The 20,798-nt window shown below is 37.0% G+C and overlaps 1 protein-coding gene across 8 annotated transcripts in view; it reads left to right on the top strand.

Moving 5' to 3' along the window:
- ptprfa (protein tyrosine phosphatase receptor type Fa) overlaps window positions 1-20,798 on the top strand; it is a 351,362-nt gene that overhangs the window by 218,724 nt on the left and 111,840 nt on the right. For all 8 annotated transcript variants that reach the window (XM_049479799.1, XM_049479803.1, XM_049479804.1 and 5 more), the window contains one exon: window positions 3,782-3,892. In XM_049479799.1, the coding sequence (XP_049335756.1) occupies window positions 3,782-3,892 (111 nt within the window). The remainder of the gene's footprint in view (window positions 1-3,781; window positions 3,893-20,798) is intronic.

Genomic DNA, 20,798 nt, shown 5'->3' with positions numbered 1-20,798 from the left:
CACTGTTATAACATTATTATAATGGTGTTATAATGCAATTACAACCTTTTAAAAGAGCACTAAACTTTTGATTATTAGTACAATTCAGTCAAAGCTGACATTCCAGCTGTTTTTTATCATTAATGGTCTTTCTTTTTTGCTAAGAAAAAGCAATGATCAATATGAAGGTCGGCTAAAATTGTTGAGGGAATGCGCATTTATTGAACAATAAGTCAATAACAAAAAAGGCACTTCACAAGTACAAGTGAAGGTCAAAATAAAACATAGGGATGTACTAAAGCTATCTTTTTGTTAGCTTCTAGGATTCAATTTGAGATGTTTTTGGAGATATTCTGAATCATTTTTTTTAAGGCAAAAGGTTACTACAGCTGCCTGGAATCAGTCTGGATTCGAACCAATCGATTGGACAAACTGGCAGACAGCATAAGGTGAAGAGCAGGGGCATGCTCAGAATCTACCTTTTAGTCTTTTAACACACTGCCAAATGAACTATCCGTCCTCTGCCCACACAGTTTAGTTCTTCTCATAGCTGCTGTTTGGTTGGACATGCATTTCAGTTTCTTAGTCATTTTAATGGACGTTCTGTAAAGCTCACCTAACTTTATACAACAGTAGCAAAAAAAAAAAAAAAACACTTATTTTGAGTTAGCTGAGCATAGACAGAGGATTTGCCCATCCAGCTACTGACTGTTTACCATTACGCTGTAATTCCATCAAAGGTTAAATATATATATATATAGTATTAAAATTGTTGCATTGAATTGAATGTCTATGACATTGTCGATTCCTTTTATTGATGGCAGCCAAATGCCATGCACTGAAAAAAACTAACCAAAAAAAAAATATTTTAGAGAACCCATTCAGAGAACCAGAAAAAAATAAAGCTGTAATGCTGCCACTATGATCAGATTAGGAGATCGCTGTTTCGAATCCCAGCCATGCAGCTTGCCATCAGTTGCAAGGTCTCTGAGAGAGCACAATTGCCAGAAATGGTGCTCTTTCCCCTCATCACTTCTAGGGTGATGTCGATCAGCACAAGATCTGATAAATCTGTGAGCTGATGTATCGGAACTGCGTCGCTGCGCTTTCCTCCAAACGCGGTTTGGAAAAAAAAAAAGAGGCGGAGTCTGACTTCACATGTATTGGAGGAGGCGTGTGCTAGTCTTCACCCTCCTTGTGGTGTGGCATCACTAGTGATGAGGGGTATACAGCTACTGAGAAGCATCTGAATGGGTAAAAAAAAAATTGGGAGAAAAATAGAAATAAAATTAAATTAAAAAAAGAACCAGGAAAGAAAGACCTGTACAAAGTGTAAATGTTTATGTTTAAGCGATTTTAAACCTTTTTAAGACTAAGGTTACTATAGCTGTCTGGATACTGGAATCTAGAGTCTGGATTGAAACCGATCGATTATAGAAACTGGTGGACAGCATCAAATTCAGAGCAGGAACATGCTTAGATCAAATATGCTAAAAAACAAAAAATACAAATGCAAATCGACCTCAATTGAGTGTCATTTCTAATTTACTGTATCAGTAATTTAATTGGATGTTCTGTAAAACTATGCCAACTTCCTACAACAGTAGCTACAAGTGTAGACAAGAGACAAGAGGTTCACCATCACCATCAGTGAACTGTGTACTCTACTTTCACTAAGGTTCTTAGCACTCCACAGTATCTTCCTCCTCTTCATCCTGTTTAGATAACTATATCTCACCCCCGTCACATTAACGGCTCTCTGAGAAATGGTTAGGAGTGACAGAGGGACTGTTAAAAGCCATTAGAGGCAAGCGGAGAGCTTTTATTGATCAGAGTTATGTGCGTCGCTTACGGCTTCAGCTCCAGCTTTAAAGAGGACAATGACTGATGACAATATCACTGTAGGATCTCCGTCGCCTTTTCGTGTTTACTCTTCTTTTTGTTCGTTCCTTTGGCCATGGATCCTCGTCGATGGCTCTATAAATAGCTGAATAGCAGTAATTTCTGGCCTTTTGAAAAAAAGGCTCGGAGGCTTTGTCCTCGAGCCAGACGGCAGATTCAAACATCTCGCTCAAAGCAACAAGACAATAACGGGCACTGTAGTAACAGCCTCTTTCCAAAGGCTGACATTTAGAACTCGGAAGACTATTTAGGATCTATAATTGGTATTTACACTGAGCTCCTGTCTTGGAACGTCTTTAGACGCACTTCAGTGAAGCCTCCTCTTCGGTTCATTAAGTTAAAAAGATCATTCTTTGTCTCGGTTGGCGTCCATAACACTAATTGAAACTTGTTCAGCTTGTAGACGTGCTAAAGTTGAGTACACTGAGACATCAAAAGTCATGGGATAGAAGGATGCACATTGATTATGAAGTTGGGATCAGTTATCACGTGATGGGACCCCACAAAGCCATGGACCTTAGTTACCCCAGTTTCCATCAGTGCACTGTGGTGGCAGAGGTTGGTGGCAATTCCATACTGTTGTATGGTGTGTTCTCATGGCATAGGTTGGGTCTACTGGTCCAGCTAAACATGACGTTTAGCGGTTGAGCAAAGCTACTAGATCCTGTCGCAAGACATTTGACATGCCGTTGTAGATTTTAGAAAGGTAATTTGCGTTCATATATAATAGTGCATCTCAGTAATTCAGTTCAAAATGTGAAACTCTGTATTATGTAGATGTTTTGCACAACCCAGAGTCCTGCTGGAAAATGAAAGCCACACCTTCATAAAGGTTTTCAGCAGAGGGAAGCACAGTTTTCATGCATCTTGGCATTATGTTCTCCTTCACCAGTCTTACACACTACTTTGGATAACTTTATGCCTTTACTTCTGAAGCACAAATTCAAGCAGTTTAGCTTGGTTGGATGATCAGTTTGTGATAAAACTTCTTTTTTTTTTTGGATTATATTCTAGAGGTTTTCAATTTGGTAAAAATTTGGTCAAAAAGGAAAAACATCATCATTTTTTTCAGCGCTGTATCATATTATATTATATTTTACATGTGTTATAACACTGATATAACAATATTATAATGGTGTTATAATGCAATTACACCAAGCATGAAGTGTTGTCTCTCTAAACCATTTGGTTTCAGATTGGTGGAAACTTCACACTAGACCTCAAGCAGTTTGAACTGTGTGTCTCTCCACTCTTCCTCCAGACTCTGCTCCCTTGATTTCCAAATGAAATGATGCAAATTTTGCTGATGATCAGTGATGGTTTGGAGAGACATGTCATCTGCTGCTGTTGATGCACTGTGTTATATCACTTCACTTCACTATGTCACTTCAGAGACACAGATTTCATTTTCCAGCAGGACTTGGCTCACTGCCCACACTGCCAAAAGTACCAATTGGTCCTATATATTATTTTAATTTTCTAAGACACTGATTTTTGTGTGTAACAGGTCTATGTAAAATATATTCGTTTTTAGAAGTGTTTTTTGGCTCTATAACCTCACACCATGAACCGTTAGTAGTAGTAGGCGAGTACTCAGCACATTTCTTACTCAGTGTTCAGTATGCAGTGGGCGCACAGTGACCAATAGATTTAGGTTCTGTTTCCAATTGTTCAGTTGACTCTATTGATGTTCTTGTGGACAAAGGCTGAAGTCAGGGCATGAGTGTTGTCTTATTTGTTTTAGCTCAGTGAGTTCTTGCTGTGCGGCAGAGGTAATGTGAGGTAATGTGCGGTGATGCGTATGGGAGTGTGCGTATGTTTGTGTGTGTGTGTGTGTGTGTGAGTGTGTGTGTGTATCTCTGAGTATTTCCTAACTTAACCTGCTGTTTTGCGTCTGCAGGTGCTTTACAGATAGAGAACAGCGAGGAGTCGGACCAGGGCAAGTACGAGTGTGTGGCGATGAACAGCGCGGGAACTCGCTACTCCGCCCCGGCCAACCTTTACGTCAGAGGTAAGAGGGGTCGGCACTGAAAATAACCAGGGATTACCGTCAATAACTATCTCTGCTTTCAGCTCCAACAGCAGAACAGCAGGTTTCAGGACCGGAATCACACCAATTCTCTCTCTCTATGTCTCTTTCTATATCTTTATCTCTCTTTCTTTCTCTAATACCTCAAATACCTCTAAATACTGTATCTGTCAAGTAAAAAAGAAAAAAAAAAACACATCCTCCTTTGCTTTCTAGGAATGTCGATTGCACTGCTTCTACCTCTGATGAATGTGTGTTGTACATTTTTTATTTTTTTATTTTTAAAAAAGTTATTTGCTTGGTTTGGTTGTTTTGCAATCGATTTTTCTAAAACCAATTTCACGGGCGCTATATTACATTCTGCACAAGGCGTGTCATGATGCTCTTTGCTTACATCTTACACCTACAGTCAGCAGTCTTATTTACACGTCTTGCGCCCTTGCTGTTAAAATTTTTAGAGCATTTTAGAATTTAGAAATATATTCAATTCAATGGCCGTGGTGGTCTGCAAATGAGGTGTGTTCAGGCAAAATACTGGTGTGTTTCTATCTTGGCAGCAGGAAATACAGATTACACTGACTGATTAAAACCCTGACAACAGTCAACGGTTAACAGTCAGCCACCCAATTAATCATATCTTAGCCATTCAGGAGTGCTGTGCATAAAATAAAATAATAAAATAACATTGCTGTTCTCTTAAATGAGCTGCTGGTTTGTCTTCAGCACAGCACTGTTAAGATATGAACGCGCCAAAGTCAGAGCTCACTTGCCTCTTAAAGGGAATGACACCCGTGATTAATTAAGAGAATTAGTACACGTCTTTTGCGCAATTCGAGCAGCGAAAGGCATATTTTTTGTGCTCTCAAATTTTCGATGCTTGTTCAAGTGGTGACCAGAAATCAAAATACTGATGGAGTTTTGCACAGATGGAGTTTTGATTGATGATGGAAGCGAAGGTTAAGAGTTAAATTGATCAATTTATTTACAATAATTATCTGAAGCACTATTAGATAAAATGAGCATCACAGGAAGTAATTATCACAGTAATTATCAATAAGAACGCAGGAGAACGAATCAGCTTTGCTGCAAAAATTCAGCCACAACATCAGTGATTGAAGGTGAGGGAGGAGAAGCTGAGCATGTGTTTTGTAATGGCTCAGAGCAGGTGAGGTAAAGGTCAGGTACAGGTGAGGCGAGCGGGAGAAGCAGCCATGGGTCAGGTACAGGTGGTGGGGTGAGGGTCAGGTTGAGGTGAGATGAAGGTGCAGATCAGGGGAGGACTGGGTGAGATGAAGGTAGAGATCAGGGTGGAGCTTATTTACCGGCGAGGTGATGGTCAGGTCAGAGTATGCATGTGTGAGTGAGCGTGAGCGTGTGTGTGTGTGTGAGGCAGGCTGAGCCGTGCAGGCTGTGTGTAGGCGGCTCCTGCCAGGATGCTGCAGGATGAAGGTGGAGGTGGAAATTCCCCTGAGATCAGGATGAGGTTTCAAAGGGAATTCTGCTCTCACCTGTTTCTGTTTCAACTCCAGTTCACAGTTCAGTTCTCAGAGGAAGCGTGTGCACCAATACTGATCTCCGTTAACCCTTTATGGGAGGAGTTATTTTTTTTAGTGAGGAATTGAAAAATATTGCTTGTTTGCTTATTGCAATATTGGGTATATAATCTATACTGGTGTTGATGCCATTAGTGTGTAATTTACAGGTACGTATCTGTGTTGGAGTAGATGGTGTTGCTACATAATCTACATTGAAGTAAATAGCATTGCTATATATTATATATATATATATATATATATATATATATATATATATATATATATATATATATATAATATATATATAAAGAAGTGGGGTCCCTTTGATATTCCAAATGCCATTGGAATATCATGAATGTTAAATGTATAATATATATCATTAGCATTGGATTAGAGCACATGTCACTGGTTCATCATTATGTCCTTGTAGCAGATGCCATTGAAATATATTTCACAATGAAGACATAGATACATACTTTTCAATGGACTAAATGCCATTGGAATATCATGAATGTTAAATATATATAATATATGTTAAATATATATAATATATAATATGCATAATATATATGCATTTTTGGGTACAAATGGGTAAAAACACTAGCGCATTAGTTCATAGTTGATAAATTATCAAAAATTGAGTTGATTTCATTGGTACATTAAACTCATCAAACTAGATGTATTTAGAGAATAGTCTACATTGGAGTAGATGCCATTCATATTCTAACGTATAATTTTAGAAAGTCTAAAAATCGTGGGTCATTTTAGTAGAGATACAGACCTCCAGGTTTTTTTTTTTGAAAACACACCTGATGAAAAGTGGAGATAAGCAGCAGCAGCAGCAGCAGCAGCGTATATTTCCATATATGAATAGCTGGGTGTCCGGGCTGTTTGTTTTCTGACCTTGCCTGTGATGATGAAAGTGCGGATGAATGTGTGACTTTATGCCTGGGTTGTGTTTTTTTTTTTTTTTTTTGACTGACTGACTGGCTGTGTGTGTGATGTGTGTATGCTGCATATAATAAGTGTGTGTTGGCGTGTGTGTGTGCTCTGGCAGAGGTGCGAGAGCAAAAGAAAAATTCATGTGGCCTACATGCCCTTTTTTTCTCCTGATAAGAAAGTCTCTGCAAGAAGCTCCAATAAAAGATGCAGCGGGAAGATGGTATCCACCCAATCCTCTCTGGAGTCCTTCGCCTTTGATCTTTGATAACTCAGACCACACACACACACACACACTTTCACACACACACAGACACACACTTTCACACACACACACACACACACACACACACCTTCAAACATGCCAGCGGATGGAGCACACGCTCAGAACCTTGCCTTTTGATGAGTGACATTTAATATATGTTTATGAATGTCTGTAATCAGGACCTGCTCTCTTATTTGTGACCTGTGAGCGTGGTGGGGGTTGGTGGGGGTGTGTGGTGGGAGTGGAGGTGGTGGGGGAGAGCGTTTGATCTCAGTTAAGAAAGAGCTTCATCTGATGCGTGTGCCAGTAATTTCCTGTTTTTTTTTTTTTTTTTTTTTTATCTTCTGCATTTGCAAGTAACATTACCTGCAGTGCTGCAGACTGAGCTCCTGTCTGTGCCTGTGAGGAAATCAGTAGACGCTGCAGTAATTATACACCAGGTGCACTGCCCATTAAAGTCTGAGGACATCTAAACATGTTTTTAATTCTGTTGAGGGTAGGGTTATATATATATATATATATATTTTTTTTACCAGCCTGCAATAATAGTGTAACATATTAAAAGCTAGGCAGGTTTAATGAGATATAAAAAATCTATATCACACAAGTTAAAAGCCAAAATCTAGCATCATGTATAGGGATAGGCAGCATGGCTGTAAAAGTACCATATATTTCAGTGTATTGTATAAAAGCTAGGCCTGCTAGTTCATCTAAAAAAAAAACAGTAACTTTTCAGTAATATTATTATTTTTTTGCTTGTATATATTTCTCCAGCTCAGAGAGAATGTTAAAAGAACCTGTAACATTACAGAAATGATGTTCTTTTCAAAACATGTTCTCTTTTACAAACTAACATCACTAAAACTAAAAATTAAAACGTTGACACAAGTGATGTTGCAACACTGATATAAAAAAAAACACTGAAAAATATTTTACTAATTTATTATTATTATTATTATTATTATTATTATTTATAATTATATTTATTAAAAATATAATTGCAAACAGTTATACAAAAAACAATATTATTAAAAAACAAAATACTATTATTAACTGCTATTGTCACAATATGGATCTTTTAATCATGATATTACTGTACCATGAAATATTGTGTATGATGCTTCCAACATAACTTAACATACATTAATTAACATTACTTACTACAGAATATCTTAACTAATCATTAATTGTTAAGACAATCCCAAGTTAAGACATTATTAATCGTCACAAATGTTTTAACTAATGTCTTAATTTAATATTATTTACATCATTTTTACACATTAAAATGTAGTTTTAAATGTAGTAGCTGAGACATTACTTAACCAATTAACAATGTTTATTACTGCTGTAAGTACTGTTAATTGTGACCCTTATTGTATCTGTAGTACAGCATCATCAGACGCTCATAAATTCAGCTCTGCACTGGGCTTACTGTGGTTTTAGCCTGATGTCAGAAAGAGGAAACACTTAAATTGATGTGGGAGGAGGCAGAGTAAAATGAGCCAGCATAAGCACTCCCACTGAATAGTCAACTGGTGGTTCTAATTCGTGGCTGATTGTTGTATAGAATCAATAATGGTCCCTTATTTTATGTTTAGGAGTCCCTAATCGTGTGCTGGGCAGTGCATCTGGGCAGTGCATTACTTTTAATTTACAGACTGTATTATTCCGACTCAGTTTACTGTGTTTGTTCTTGTGTGAACTGGTCTAACCTCCTCTCTCTACAGGTGTGTAACATTTAAACATCCTTATTCTGATGCACGCTCAACTCTCACCACCGATCGCTGTGTGTGGGCTGCTGTGTGTGGGCTGCTGTGTGTGTGTGTGTGTGTGTGTGTGGCAGCCGTACCTCTCCTCTTTCCTCTCTTTTTTCTCTTTCTCTTCTTTCTCTTTTTTATGTACTTTGTGTTCTTCATCTTTGTGCACAGGTGTGTTTTTGTCTGTCTGTCTGTCTGTCTGTCTGTCTGCACTACTGTTCAAAAGCTTGAACTAATTGTTGTAAATGGTAACAATGTGATTATAGAAAAATTAATATATATATATATATATATATATATATATATATATATATATATATATATATATATATATATATATATATATATATATATATGACCTACCTGCTCTAAATTGTTCACAGTTTGGGAGATTGTTGGTTTGAATCCCAGTCATGCAGCTTGCCATCAGCTGCTGGAGCCCTGAGAGAGCACAATTGACTTTGCTCTCTCTGGGTGGGTACAGTAGATGGCTCTCTTTTTCCCCTCATCACTCCTAGGGTGATGTGGATCAGCACAAGGCTGCGTCTGTGAGCTGATGTATCAGAACTGAGTCGCTGCGCTTTCCTTTGAGTGTGCTGTGTTTGTACTCGGCAGTACTGCATTAGCAGCACTTCAAAAATTCAATTACCATGTTCAATAGTTAATTATAAGATATTTATTATCTATTATAGGAGTTTATAGTCATCTTTATGATTAATATTATTATTACATTTTCTATTTATCTACACTAAAAAAATACTTTATTTGCAATGGCAATGTTTTGAACAGTAGTGTGTGTGTGTGTGAGTGTGTTATTACTTTTCTGCAACTCTAGGCTATAAGGTGCATATACACACACTGTATATGAGATTCTTCATTCTTTCTTCACAAATGCTTATCCTGGTGCATTAAACACCCCGTCAGCCTGATCACTCTTTCACACTTTCACACGTTCACGTTCACTCTCATCCCCCCATGTGCCTTACCATGGTGAACCACACACGGCCACCATGATGCTTCCTACCTCCACAGTGCATATGTCATTGCTTATGCTGAAGATGTGTTTGTGCCTTCTGTTCTGTGATCTGTGATCTGTGTGTGTGTGTGTGTGTGTGTGTGTGTGTGTGTGTGTGTGTGTGTGTGTGTGTGTGTGTGTGTGTGTGTGTGTGTGAGATTCTCTTCAGTGTGTGAATGAAGGATGAGGAAGATCAGGTCTAATCTCAGGAAGTCTAGACTGGCTTTCTGTGGTCAGACGGGATTAGGAATCTGTTTAAACAGCAAAGCAGACAGAAGTTCACACTTATTATATCGAGATTAGGATGGAATTATTGAGAGATATAGAAATAATTAGATGAGATGTGTGTGAATGGAGGAAGTATAGTCATCATTACATCATGTCCTATTGGAGCATGTTTATATTTATAGTATATAGTGTGCGTGTGAATGTGGAGATGTTTAGCTATTCCTAAAATAATCTTCAGTTTTTCAAGCTAATCTTTATCTGCCAAATCTGTTTTGAACAATTGCTTAAATTATGTAATGAAAATATGTTTGAACTAATGAGACCCTTAATACATTTTATTTACTGTTTAAATATGTATTATTTTAGCATGAGAAAATAATAAGTGAATATATAAGTAAAGAAGTATAAAATCCATAGCTTTAACCTGTTGGTCCCTCGTAGAAAAGCACTTTCACCACACAGTGCTATGTTGTGGTAGATTTAAGCAGCCGACTTTCTGTTTACTTGGGCCTGGTATCAGTATTGTCATGCAGTTTAAAATAATGTTTATAATGCCTTATGAATGCATTATAATGTAGTATGGGTATGTTGATAGAGTCTTACAGAGATTACATTTATAAAAAGTGTTACCAGATTTTTTTTTTCTTTAGTAAAATTGTTATTTTTTTTTAAATGTTAAAGAGACAATTTAAAGAAATTGAATTTGAAAAGCAATGTACAGATTTGACAGATTTGACAGAATTTGTGTGTGAATTTTTTGTGTGTGTGTGTGTGTGTGTGTGTGTGCGTGTGTGTCCTCATGTTCTTGTCGCTCATGTATATGGATAAGCAGAATTTTTGCCTGTTTCACTCTCTCTGTTTCTCCTTGTCTTCTCTCTTTTCTTCCTACTTCCTGCTCCTCTTCTTCTCTTCCTTGTATTCTCTCTCTCTCTCTCTCTCTCTCTCTCTCTCTCTCTCTCTCTCTCTCTCTCTCTCTTCCTTCCCTGCATTTCCATCACACCCTGCCATCCACCAAATATCACTCCACTCCCCACTCTCAGACCAGCGGGAAGGTGGGTTCGTTTTTGTTTCTCTCTTTCTTTTTCTCTCTCTCTCTTTTCGTGGAGGGCCTGAGGACCAGAGCCACAGCGTTTTTGCCCCCAGCTCCAGACTTTCTGGGGCTTTCTTGCCCCATTTGAAATTGAAATTGCCTCCAAGTCTTCTCCTTCTATCTTCCCCTGTGTTCTTCTGCCTGCCTCCATGTTCACCCATGCTCTCAGATCATCTGCATGCTGGATTGCTTCAGTCACTTTTTTTAATGCGTCGATGCTTTGCATGCTTCTTCTGTTCTTTGGTTTCAGTGTATATGTGTATATGGATGATGCATTGTCATCTGTTCATTATTATCCATCTTCTTTGAAAGGCATGTGATGTAAAGTACAGTGCAGTACATCCTGTCTGTGTTGTTCTTCTTTTTGGGAAATTTCGATTTTTTATTTTTATTATTATTATTATTTATTTATTTATTTTTTTTTTTTTGCTGATGAATAGAAATTGTGGCCCTTTGTGATTCATATCTGAAATACAACTAATAAATAATATGCTGTTGGCTACAATGGTATGAAAAAGTTTGGGAACTCCTGATGATGTTCTTGATTTTCCTTTATAAATCATTGGTTGTTCGGATCAGCAGTTTCAGTTAATTATATCACATAGCTGAGGAACACAGTGATATTTGAGATGAAAAATGAAGTTTATACGATTTACAGAAAGTGTGCAAAAATTCATTAAACTAAATCAGGCAGGTGCCAAAATTTGGGAAACCCAACAGAAAAATGATATTAATATTTAGTAGATCCTTCTCTTCCTATAGCTTCCAATGAGAGTCGGGTTGAAGCTTCAGGTTGAAGGTATTTTGGGCCATTCTTCTTTACAAATCATCTCCAGTTCAGTCAGGTTTGATGGTTTCTAGATCCCACCACAAAGTTTTAATAATATTCAGGTCTGGGGACTGAGATGATCTGAGATTTTTTTTTTGCAATAAGTATCTATGTCGGACACAACTTCAACTTTATCACTGATTCTTCTCAAGAATCTGCTGATATTGACTGGAATTGGATTGGAGCAACTGTATCCATGTTTTCATATAGTCATTATAGTCATTTTGGCCAACAGGCTTAATAGTAACATTACACAAATTGTATGTATTGACCCACCTATCAAATATTTGATAAGGTGCAGTTTAATCTGATATATTAGCCAGATAATATACTGCTATGTACAAACGCTGCTTCTGCTGCTCCATGCTGTTTACACACTGATCTTTAGTTATGTGCAGCGTTCACTGCTCGCAGCCACATGACTCACGCGTTAATACATGTACATCTGCGCTGCACATCCCATTGAAAACACTTTGTTTAAAAGCACAGCAGCACATTAACAGCATTCTGCATTAAAGCAGCTTCACACTGCTACAGATATACAGATATATACGCGCTGGAACACAGAACCTTCTCACTATATTAACTGTCTTGCTCCCGCACCAGACAGCTCTGACCAATCAGAGGAGAGGATGTGCTCGTGTGGTTTATTGGTGCGCATTTTGGTGCGTTTAGGTTTATGCCTGTGTGAAACCAAACCAAACAGAGGTAGAAACTCTCCAAATAAACAAACTCATCAACTGATCCAGACCATAGAAACCAATTATAGTTGTAAAAACGCCAGTAAAGAACCCATGTTTGATGGCTTGTATATGTTAAAGCATTACAGAGCTTTAACCCTCAAGGTCAAACACCCACCGCGAGAATTCAGCTTTAGCTCAGCGACTCTGAGCTGTTTGCGGACGACTCCAAATTCCTGTGAGTGTATTTGCCCTCCCTCTCCAGCTCAGAGCGTTTAAGGAGGGTTAGCGCTGTTATCCTGCGGGTAACAGCCACACAGCCTTTTCAGTTCGGGAGTATTTAAGCTGGATAAAGCAGCTTTGATTGTTTATTTTGGAAGCTCTGGCTCCAGCTTCGCTATGGAGAACAATCCGGATTCGAGTGATGAGAGGACGACTCTCTCACTGCGCTTTTACTTGAAGGCACAAATCAATGAGAAAAAAAAGGTAGATTTACGTAATATTCCAATTGCTGCAAATGGGATGGATAAAGCAGAATATGGATTGTTGTAAATGAGTTAATAAAGTTATTACAACCTTTTTTATCAATTATAAAAAAAAAAACAAGAAAATACACAGTACATTTGTTTTGCTTGATTTAATGGATATTAAATGCTTGCAACAACAAAAAAAAATTGGTCTCTCTTTTTAGTATTGAGTAAAACATTTGTCACTAACAGTACAGTCTGCAACCATTAAATACACAATAAATATATATACAACTAAATTACAAGAAATTCCAAAATCTACTTTATAAACAGTGTCTGTAATAACTGTGTAGTTACAGAATTACAACAATCCATGTAATAACAGTGTAACTACTGGCTAAGTATGCATTGTTACTGATTTATTACAGTTTTATATATTATGTATTACACATGTAAATTACATAAAGAAAGATAAATTGAACACAGGCAGACAGAGGGCACTGTCCTAATCCTAAACATATTTTAAGGTTCCGTAAATCAAAAAATAAGGATGGAAAGTGCATTAAATACATAATAAATAACATAGAAAAGTACATACTTTTTAAAATTAAAATATGTACTTGAATACATCTATGTATTTAAGTAAATATTTTAATTTTAAAAAGTATGTTCTTTTCTATGTTATTTATTATGTATTTAAGTAAATATTTTAATGTTAAAAAGTATGTACTTTTCGATGTTAAGTATACATTTAAAAATATACTTAATACTCTTTTCTTTCACAAGGGGACTTGTGGGGACATTTTGTACTCGTAATTTTGGTGTCAGTTTTTATAGATTATTTTTTTTTCTACAGTAACAGTTTCTTTTATAATACTTTTATAGCTCTGCTGTGCAATTCAGACAATATAAAATTCGGATAATTTAATAAGAACTTGGCACAGTTTAAGGCTACTGTGTAATAAATTTGTTGGTGGCTTTAAGGTTCCATTACCTTTGTTTTAGACCCTGCTGGTTTATAGCAGTAAGTTCTTTACACACGTTTTTACATCTGGCTTTTATCTCTGGACGAATCAAGGCTTGTTTTGCTCGGCTAGTTGAGGAATGACTTTCCAATCGATACGACTTTTAGAGAGAAAGCCAATCAGAGTTTCATTTGTATTGATCAGACCCGGGCCAGAATTGGATTCCGTGCAGCACCCTGTAAATTAATGGATAGTTTTGTTTTTGTTTGTTTATTTATTTATTTATTTATTTATTTATTTGTGCGTGGGTCACAGGAGCATGCTCTCTCTGTTGGCCGCTGCTTGTTGCTGCTTTGCTCCCTGCTTGCTGCACTGCTGCCTATAATGTACTTGAGGAAAAATATATGTGTGTACGTGTGTGTGTGTGTGTGTATTTGTCATATTGTTAATTTTTCATTTTTTTGGACAAAAAATGTTTAATCATGTATGAAAACCAGACTGACATTAATCACCTTGTCAGGACTAATAAAGTAGTTAAACTTACATATATTGACATGCCAGACAAGTATTACATCCTATGACTTGTCTCTTGTCTATTTGCATGGACTATTCTAGCCAGACACTGCCCACCCCGATCATTACCACCCACTGTGCTGTCCACTGCAGGCGGTAATGCCTCCTATAAAGTATTCTCAAAACACAGACATGACACTAAATGTAAAATGCCCATATCATTTTTGAAAATCCAAGGTCAAGTCTCCTTGGCAACCAGTTTTCAGCCTCACTTACAAGATAACACCTCGCAACTTATAGTGCATCTAAAAAAATGGGAATATAATTGAAACTTAGTTTCTTACTTAATTTCAGTAATTCAGTTCAAAATGTGAAATTATGTAGATGTATTACACACAGTGTGGGCAGTGTGGAAGTCCTGCTGGAAAATGAAATCCACATCTCCAGCTCCATAAAAGTTGTCAGCTGACAGAAAAAGCATGATGTGCTGTACGATTTTCCAAGAACAACAAAGTCCAAAGTCAGTGCAGTGTTTTCCCAGAAATGCTTTTTCTCTCTGCTGATAACTTTTATGGAGATGCGGATTTCATTTTCCAGCAGAACTTGGCACACTGCCCACACTGCCAAAAGTACCAACTGGTCTTATATAATATTCTAATTTTCTGAGACAGTGATTTTGGATTTTGGACATTGGCTGTAAACCATATTTATCAATAATAAAAGAAATAAACGCTTAAAATAGATTTTGAGCTGAATCACTGATATAAAATAACTTTTCAATATATATATATATATATGAACCCATGTCCTGACAAGGTATGAAAACATTTTTTTTGTATTTTGTGTGTCTGTATTATCATAAACCATATTTATGGAGCAACATCTGCCTCCAGCTTCACTGTTTGAGCCCTATATAACCTTCTGCATCTCCCTCTTCCTCTCCAGTCTCTCTCTCTTCTTACCTCCCCTGCTCTCTCTCTCTCTCTCCCTTCCTTTATGATGTGTGTTTGTGTGTGTGTCTGTATTTTCGTCAGCTCACGTCACACACACACACACACACACACACTGATAACTCTAACATTACCAGAGCTGATGATAAACAGTATCAGCTGGTTCTGGCCACGTCCAAACCACCAACGCTGGAGCTCAACAGCAGCCCTCTCACATCCCTCCGCCATACTGTTACAAACTGTTTCAATCTAAATCAACTGATCTATTCCTGCTCTGACCTCAGATAGACAAGCTTTACAGAACTCTGCTAAAAATCCCAATAAAGCCAATCAATTATCAATTTAATCAGAAACTGTAACAGAAATGTTACAAAAAAAAGTTATTTATCTCAAATTAAAATAAATTGATCTATTACTATCATTGATCTATTATTATCTGATGCTCTCATCCACAGCGATTTACAATGTTATTCCTGTTACAAATTTGGGCAGTGTAGTGTTAGGAGTCTGACCCAGAAATGGAAGAGCAAGAGTTTCTTCTGTTGTACAAGATAAGTTCATCAGAGTCACCAGCCTCAGAAACCACAAGTTACCAGCAGCCCAGTTTAACACTTTTAAGTTAATACACAATTCCTTATGTGTTGCTTCATAGTCTGGAGCACTTCCCTATTCATTTATAATAAAATAAAATAACTTTCAGAACAAAATCAAGCCTCTGTTAGGGCTGCTCTTTTATAGTAAAGCAACATAAGCATTTTCAAGCAGTTTATCTGCTACTTGCAGCATGCATGAGTATGTATTTAAAAAAATAAACATATGGACAGATCTACTATACCTATACACTTTAGCATTTTATTGAAAACCTGAACTCCTGGGGCTCCGAGTGGTCCAGCGGGCTAAGCACTGATCAGGAGATTGACGGTTCGAATCCTGTTCATGCAGCTTGACATCAGCTGCTGTAGCCTAGGGTGATGTGGATCTGCGTCTGTGAGCTGATGTATCAGAACCGAGTCGCTGCTCTTTCCTCCGAGCATTAGCTCTGTGATGCTACTCAGCAATGCTACAGCATCAGCAGGTTAAAAAGAGGCGGAGTCTGACTTCACATGTATCAGAGGAGGCATGTGCTAGTCTTTCACCTTCCTGGTGTTTTGGGGTATCATTAGTGATAGAGGGAGTCCTAATGAGTGGGTTGAGTAATTGGCCATGTAAATTGGGGAGAAAATGGGGAAACAAATTAGAAACAAAAGGATAAAAAAAAAAACATGAACTCCTATAATTCCTGTAGCATTCCAATTGTGCTTATAATAAACTAATTCTCTTGATATTTTGTGATATTTTTGTTATAAATTAGATTCTTAATACATTAAATATAAGATTCAAATTCCAAGTGTTCTGCAAAGCTTGTTCAGACCTATATGTTTGTATTTGTGGGCGGAGCATGGACTGGTCAGTTAAACTCATCCCAGCTTTAATCATCCTCCATATTCATGATATCCTTAGATAACGTCCTGCTCTCTGTGTTCTAACGACTAATGTGGACTAACAGGGTCTCTCCTACTCGTCGTTCAGCACGCTGAGATGTTTCTACTGACTCTAATCTCTCTAACACACTGACTCCATAACTCCAGCTGTGATCTGTGCCACTCTGAGGGTCCGCCAGTTACCCCCCTGCGACCAGGATATATCAAAACAACACAGCTCTGATATAAAACCAGAAACCAGTCAAACTTTCTGTCGGATAAAGACAATAATATAGTATAATAACTGTCCAATAACAATAGGAGTCAAATAGAAGTCAATTTGTACTGTTTTTTTTTTTTTAGAATAATATACAGATGCATCTCAAAAAAACAGAATATTACTAAAAAGTTACTTTATTTCAGTACTTTTATTCAGTTCAAAATGGGGAACTCATATATTATATAGATGTATTAAACACAGAGTGATCTATTTTAAGCCTTATTTTCTTTTATTGTGGATGATTATGGTTTACAGCCAATGAAAACCCAAAAGTCAGTTGACAACTTTTATGGAGATGTGGATTTCATTTTCCAGCAGGACTTGGCACACTGCCCACACTGCCAAAAGTACCAGTTGATCTTATATAATAATCAATTTTTTTTTGGGTTACCAGAAGATATAAAAAATATAATTATCCTGGTTCATCATGATACGATATTATCACAATATGTGCCTCACAGTAAAGATGATATCACGATACTGTGATTCTCTGAAACTCTATAAATAAAACAAAACAATTTTCTAAAAAAAAAAAAAATACAGGAAAAAAAAATAGAATTTAGAATTTGTCATTGTCAGTTTCACAGTATTTAACAACCAATATTCTTTACTGCAGGTTTACCCTATTCATTTAAATATAGCGCCACCATGTGGAGTAATGAAGTCTAATTGGCGAAGGCGAGTTTTAGGAAGTTTAGAACGTCTATTCGCCATCGGAAACTAAGCAATATACAGCTCTGGAAAAAATAAGGGACCACTTAAAAATGATGAGTTTCTTTGATTTTACCAAATTGAAAACCCCCAGGAGTAACGCAGCATAAAGTTATACAAAAGCAGTGTGTAAAACTTGTGGAGGAGAACATGATGCCAAGGTGCATGAAATTATTTAATTGAATAAAAACCAGGGTTATTCCACCGAATATCGATTCCTGAACTCTTAAAACTTTATGGATATGAACTTGTTTTCTTTGCATTATTTGAGGTCTGAAAGCTCTGCATTTTTTGTTGTTGTTGTTGTTGTTATTTCATTAATTCCTCATTTTCTGCAAATAAATGCTCTAAATGAAAATATTTTATTTTTTGAAATTAGGGAGAAATGTTGTCCGTCGTTTATAGAATAAAACAACAATGTTCATTTTACTCAAACTTAAACCTATAAATAGCAAAATCAGAGAAACTGCAGTGGTCTCATAAGTTTTTTTTTTTTTTTTTTTCAGAGCTGTTTCGCAATATGGATATCTTGTCTAACTGCTGTCTATTGTCTGCATATTAAGCTTAAGCTGCCAAATGCTAAAATGCCAACTAAATGGGCAAAATGCATAAAAATAGAATATTTTTTTATTATTTAGAAAGAAACGAAATGGTGACACATACATGGTGCTGCTTAATCTCCTGCAGCAGCTGAAACTTCCTGACAGAGTGATATTTAACAGCCCAATTTCACTCTCTGAATGCAAATAGATTTTTTTTTTCTTCTTCTTCTTCTTCTTTTGTGCACGGCCAGGTGCATTAGATAAGGTGTCGCGGTGTCTCGGGCCGCTGTTCTATCTAACGCCTCCCTCAGGGACGGAAAGGAGCTTCTGTCGCCTCATATCCAGAGTGGCATTCGAGTCACATAAACACGGAAAATTCATAATCACCTCGCTGCCCGATCTCTCTGAAACCCAGCCCGCTCGCTCGCTATCAGTGTGCGGTGGAGCTGGCTCAGGGCCTGACTGTAGCAGCTCAGATACTCACACTCCCTCTGCATTCTAATAAACAGCTTATACTCACACACCCGCATGTGTGAGAAATTATATTTCCAAATCCATAGTTACGAATTCCATGACTTTCTCTATATATTCCACGTACCATTAAATATAGAGAATGCTTCACTGACCTGTGGGATATGTGTATTTTACTACAGGACATTTAAAAATATATGACTGGTTTGCACAGGACAGTAAATCTCAGCATAAATGACCGAGATGGGAGTGGCTACTCGATTTATACACTGACACCCCCTCCAAAAACTCCAAAATGATAAAAAAAAAAATACATGTTATATCTCACTTATTGTATTGTAATCATTACAAAACATTTCAGCTGTGCTATTCTTATCATGAATTTACTTCATATAAGTAGTTTTGTTCTAATTATAAATTCAGCTAGCAAGTTAGCTACTTCAGCATTGCAATTTTAATCATAAATGTACCCCAATAGTGCAATTTTAGTCATACATTTACCTCAGTAGAATCTGAAATATCTGAACACAAGGTAGATTAAACACAGTACAACTAAAAAGTTGAAATAAAAACGCAGTGCAATGATTTATACTTAATATTTACAGTACTTAAAGTACGTAAAGTGACTTATAGTAATGTATACCCTCTTATAGTATTACAGAGTATTGTGTGTCATTCAAAACACTTGGAGTTGGTTTCGTGAACAGTGGTTAAGCTCAATTCCAACACTAAATTTCCCTTTCAAAAGGAAAATCTCAAGAAAACTCACAATTTCAACTTACTTCACTACATTTTTCAGTTTTAAGACTTTTAAGTTTTGAAGAAACCCACCAGTAGTTGTGCCAACTAGGAATCTTTAGTTCAGAAAATTCATTTTTCATATGCATAAAAACCTCCAAACCAAATCTCAGGTCACCAACTCAAAAAATCACTTTATATTTTTAGTTTTTAATTTAAGTTTTATGAAATGTGGATTGTAGGTTCTGCTGTCTCTTCTTCAGGATCAACCTTTAAAAAAAGTATGTTTTGTCTACCAAACATTTTAATTTCATTAAAATAAACATTTTAGATCCATGTAGATGGCCAAACACTGTATATTTTATTATAAAATGACTAAAATGACTGAAATCACCAGTAAAAATAGCTTTATCTCACTTCCCTCTCCAAGGTAAAACACTTATCTTGTCCGAACAGAGTTTAAGTGGTGAAAAAAGTGTCGTTTTTATTTATTCGCCATCGTTCACCAGCACATCTGTCTGGTCTTTCATTCTAAACTTGTTGTCGGTGCCCTCGTGAGGTCGACACATCTGCAAACACACACACACAGCTGCAATAAACCACACGTTATTCATAGATCTCTCACCCCACGCCATCAGATTACAGGCAGAAGTGTGAGAGCAGGCGGCTTTGCGGGTTTAAAAAAGCTCTGCAGATTGATGGTGTGTTTCGTTGGAAACGTTGGAGGTGGCTCTGCCCAGCTTGACTCGACTCGTCTTGACTCCGGGCTCGACGTTAAACTGTAATGACGTACGAGTTTCTGCAAACTTCTGCCTTCCACTGCCTTCAATCTGCTTTAAAAACTTTACAGCCAGAACGTTTAGTTGTTTAGTTTATAATTCTAAACCGGCCCTTTAAGAGCTCGGCAGGTTTCCTGTTGGAGTAAGAAGTTTCGTGCTGCGCAAAAAGACCCTGAGCGCTTCGTTATTTCCATCCTGCTACCTGAAGGACCCTCGAAAAGCAAAGAGACAAAGCTTACATAAAGAGAAGAATTAGATCTTTTTGTACTGTTCACTGCAGGGCTCTCAAAAAAAACCAAATCCTGGAGGGCTTGAATAGTGCGCTGTAATGTTTTCACCACTCCAGCCTGATTCAGCTTACTCATCTCGTGATGTGAGAATGTGCTCTGCAGTTCTATTAAAGAGAGAAAGAGAGAGAGAGCACTAGAATGATCATTATTAAACTAGAGCTCTATTTCAGATATGTTATTTTAAAATTGGGATAAAATTGACAAGTTTTACAAGAAGCATGAGCAAAAAAATAAAGAGAACACTTTAATAAACAAGACAAAATAGCTCCAAGTAAAGTAATTCAAACTTCTATGAAATCAAACTGTCCACTTAGGAAGCAACACTGATTGACAATCAGTTTCACATGATGTTTTGCAAATAAAAAAAAAACAGAAAACAGGTGG

Source organism: Astyanax mexicanus, chromosome 5, assembly GCF_023375975.1.
Source record: "Astyanax mexicanus isolate ESR-SI-001 chromosome 5, AstMex3_surface, whole genome shotgun sequence".
In the NCBI taxonomy this organism is placed as follows: domain Eukaryota; kingdom Metazoa; phylum Chordata; class Actinopteri; order Characiformes; family Acestrorhamphidae; genus Astyanax; species Astyanax mexicanus.
Note: the sequence above shows the minus strand (reverse complement) of the source record. Positions and strands in the feature narration are given on the sequence as shown.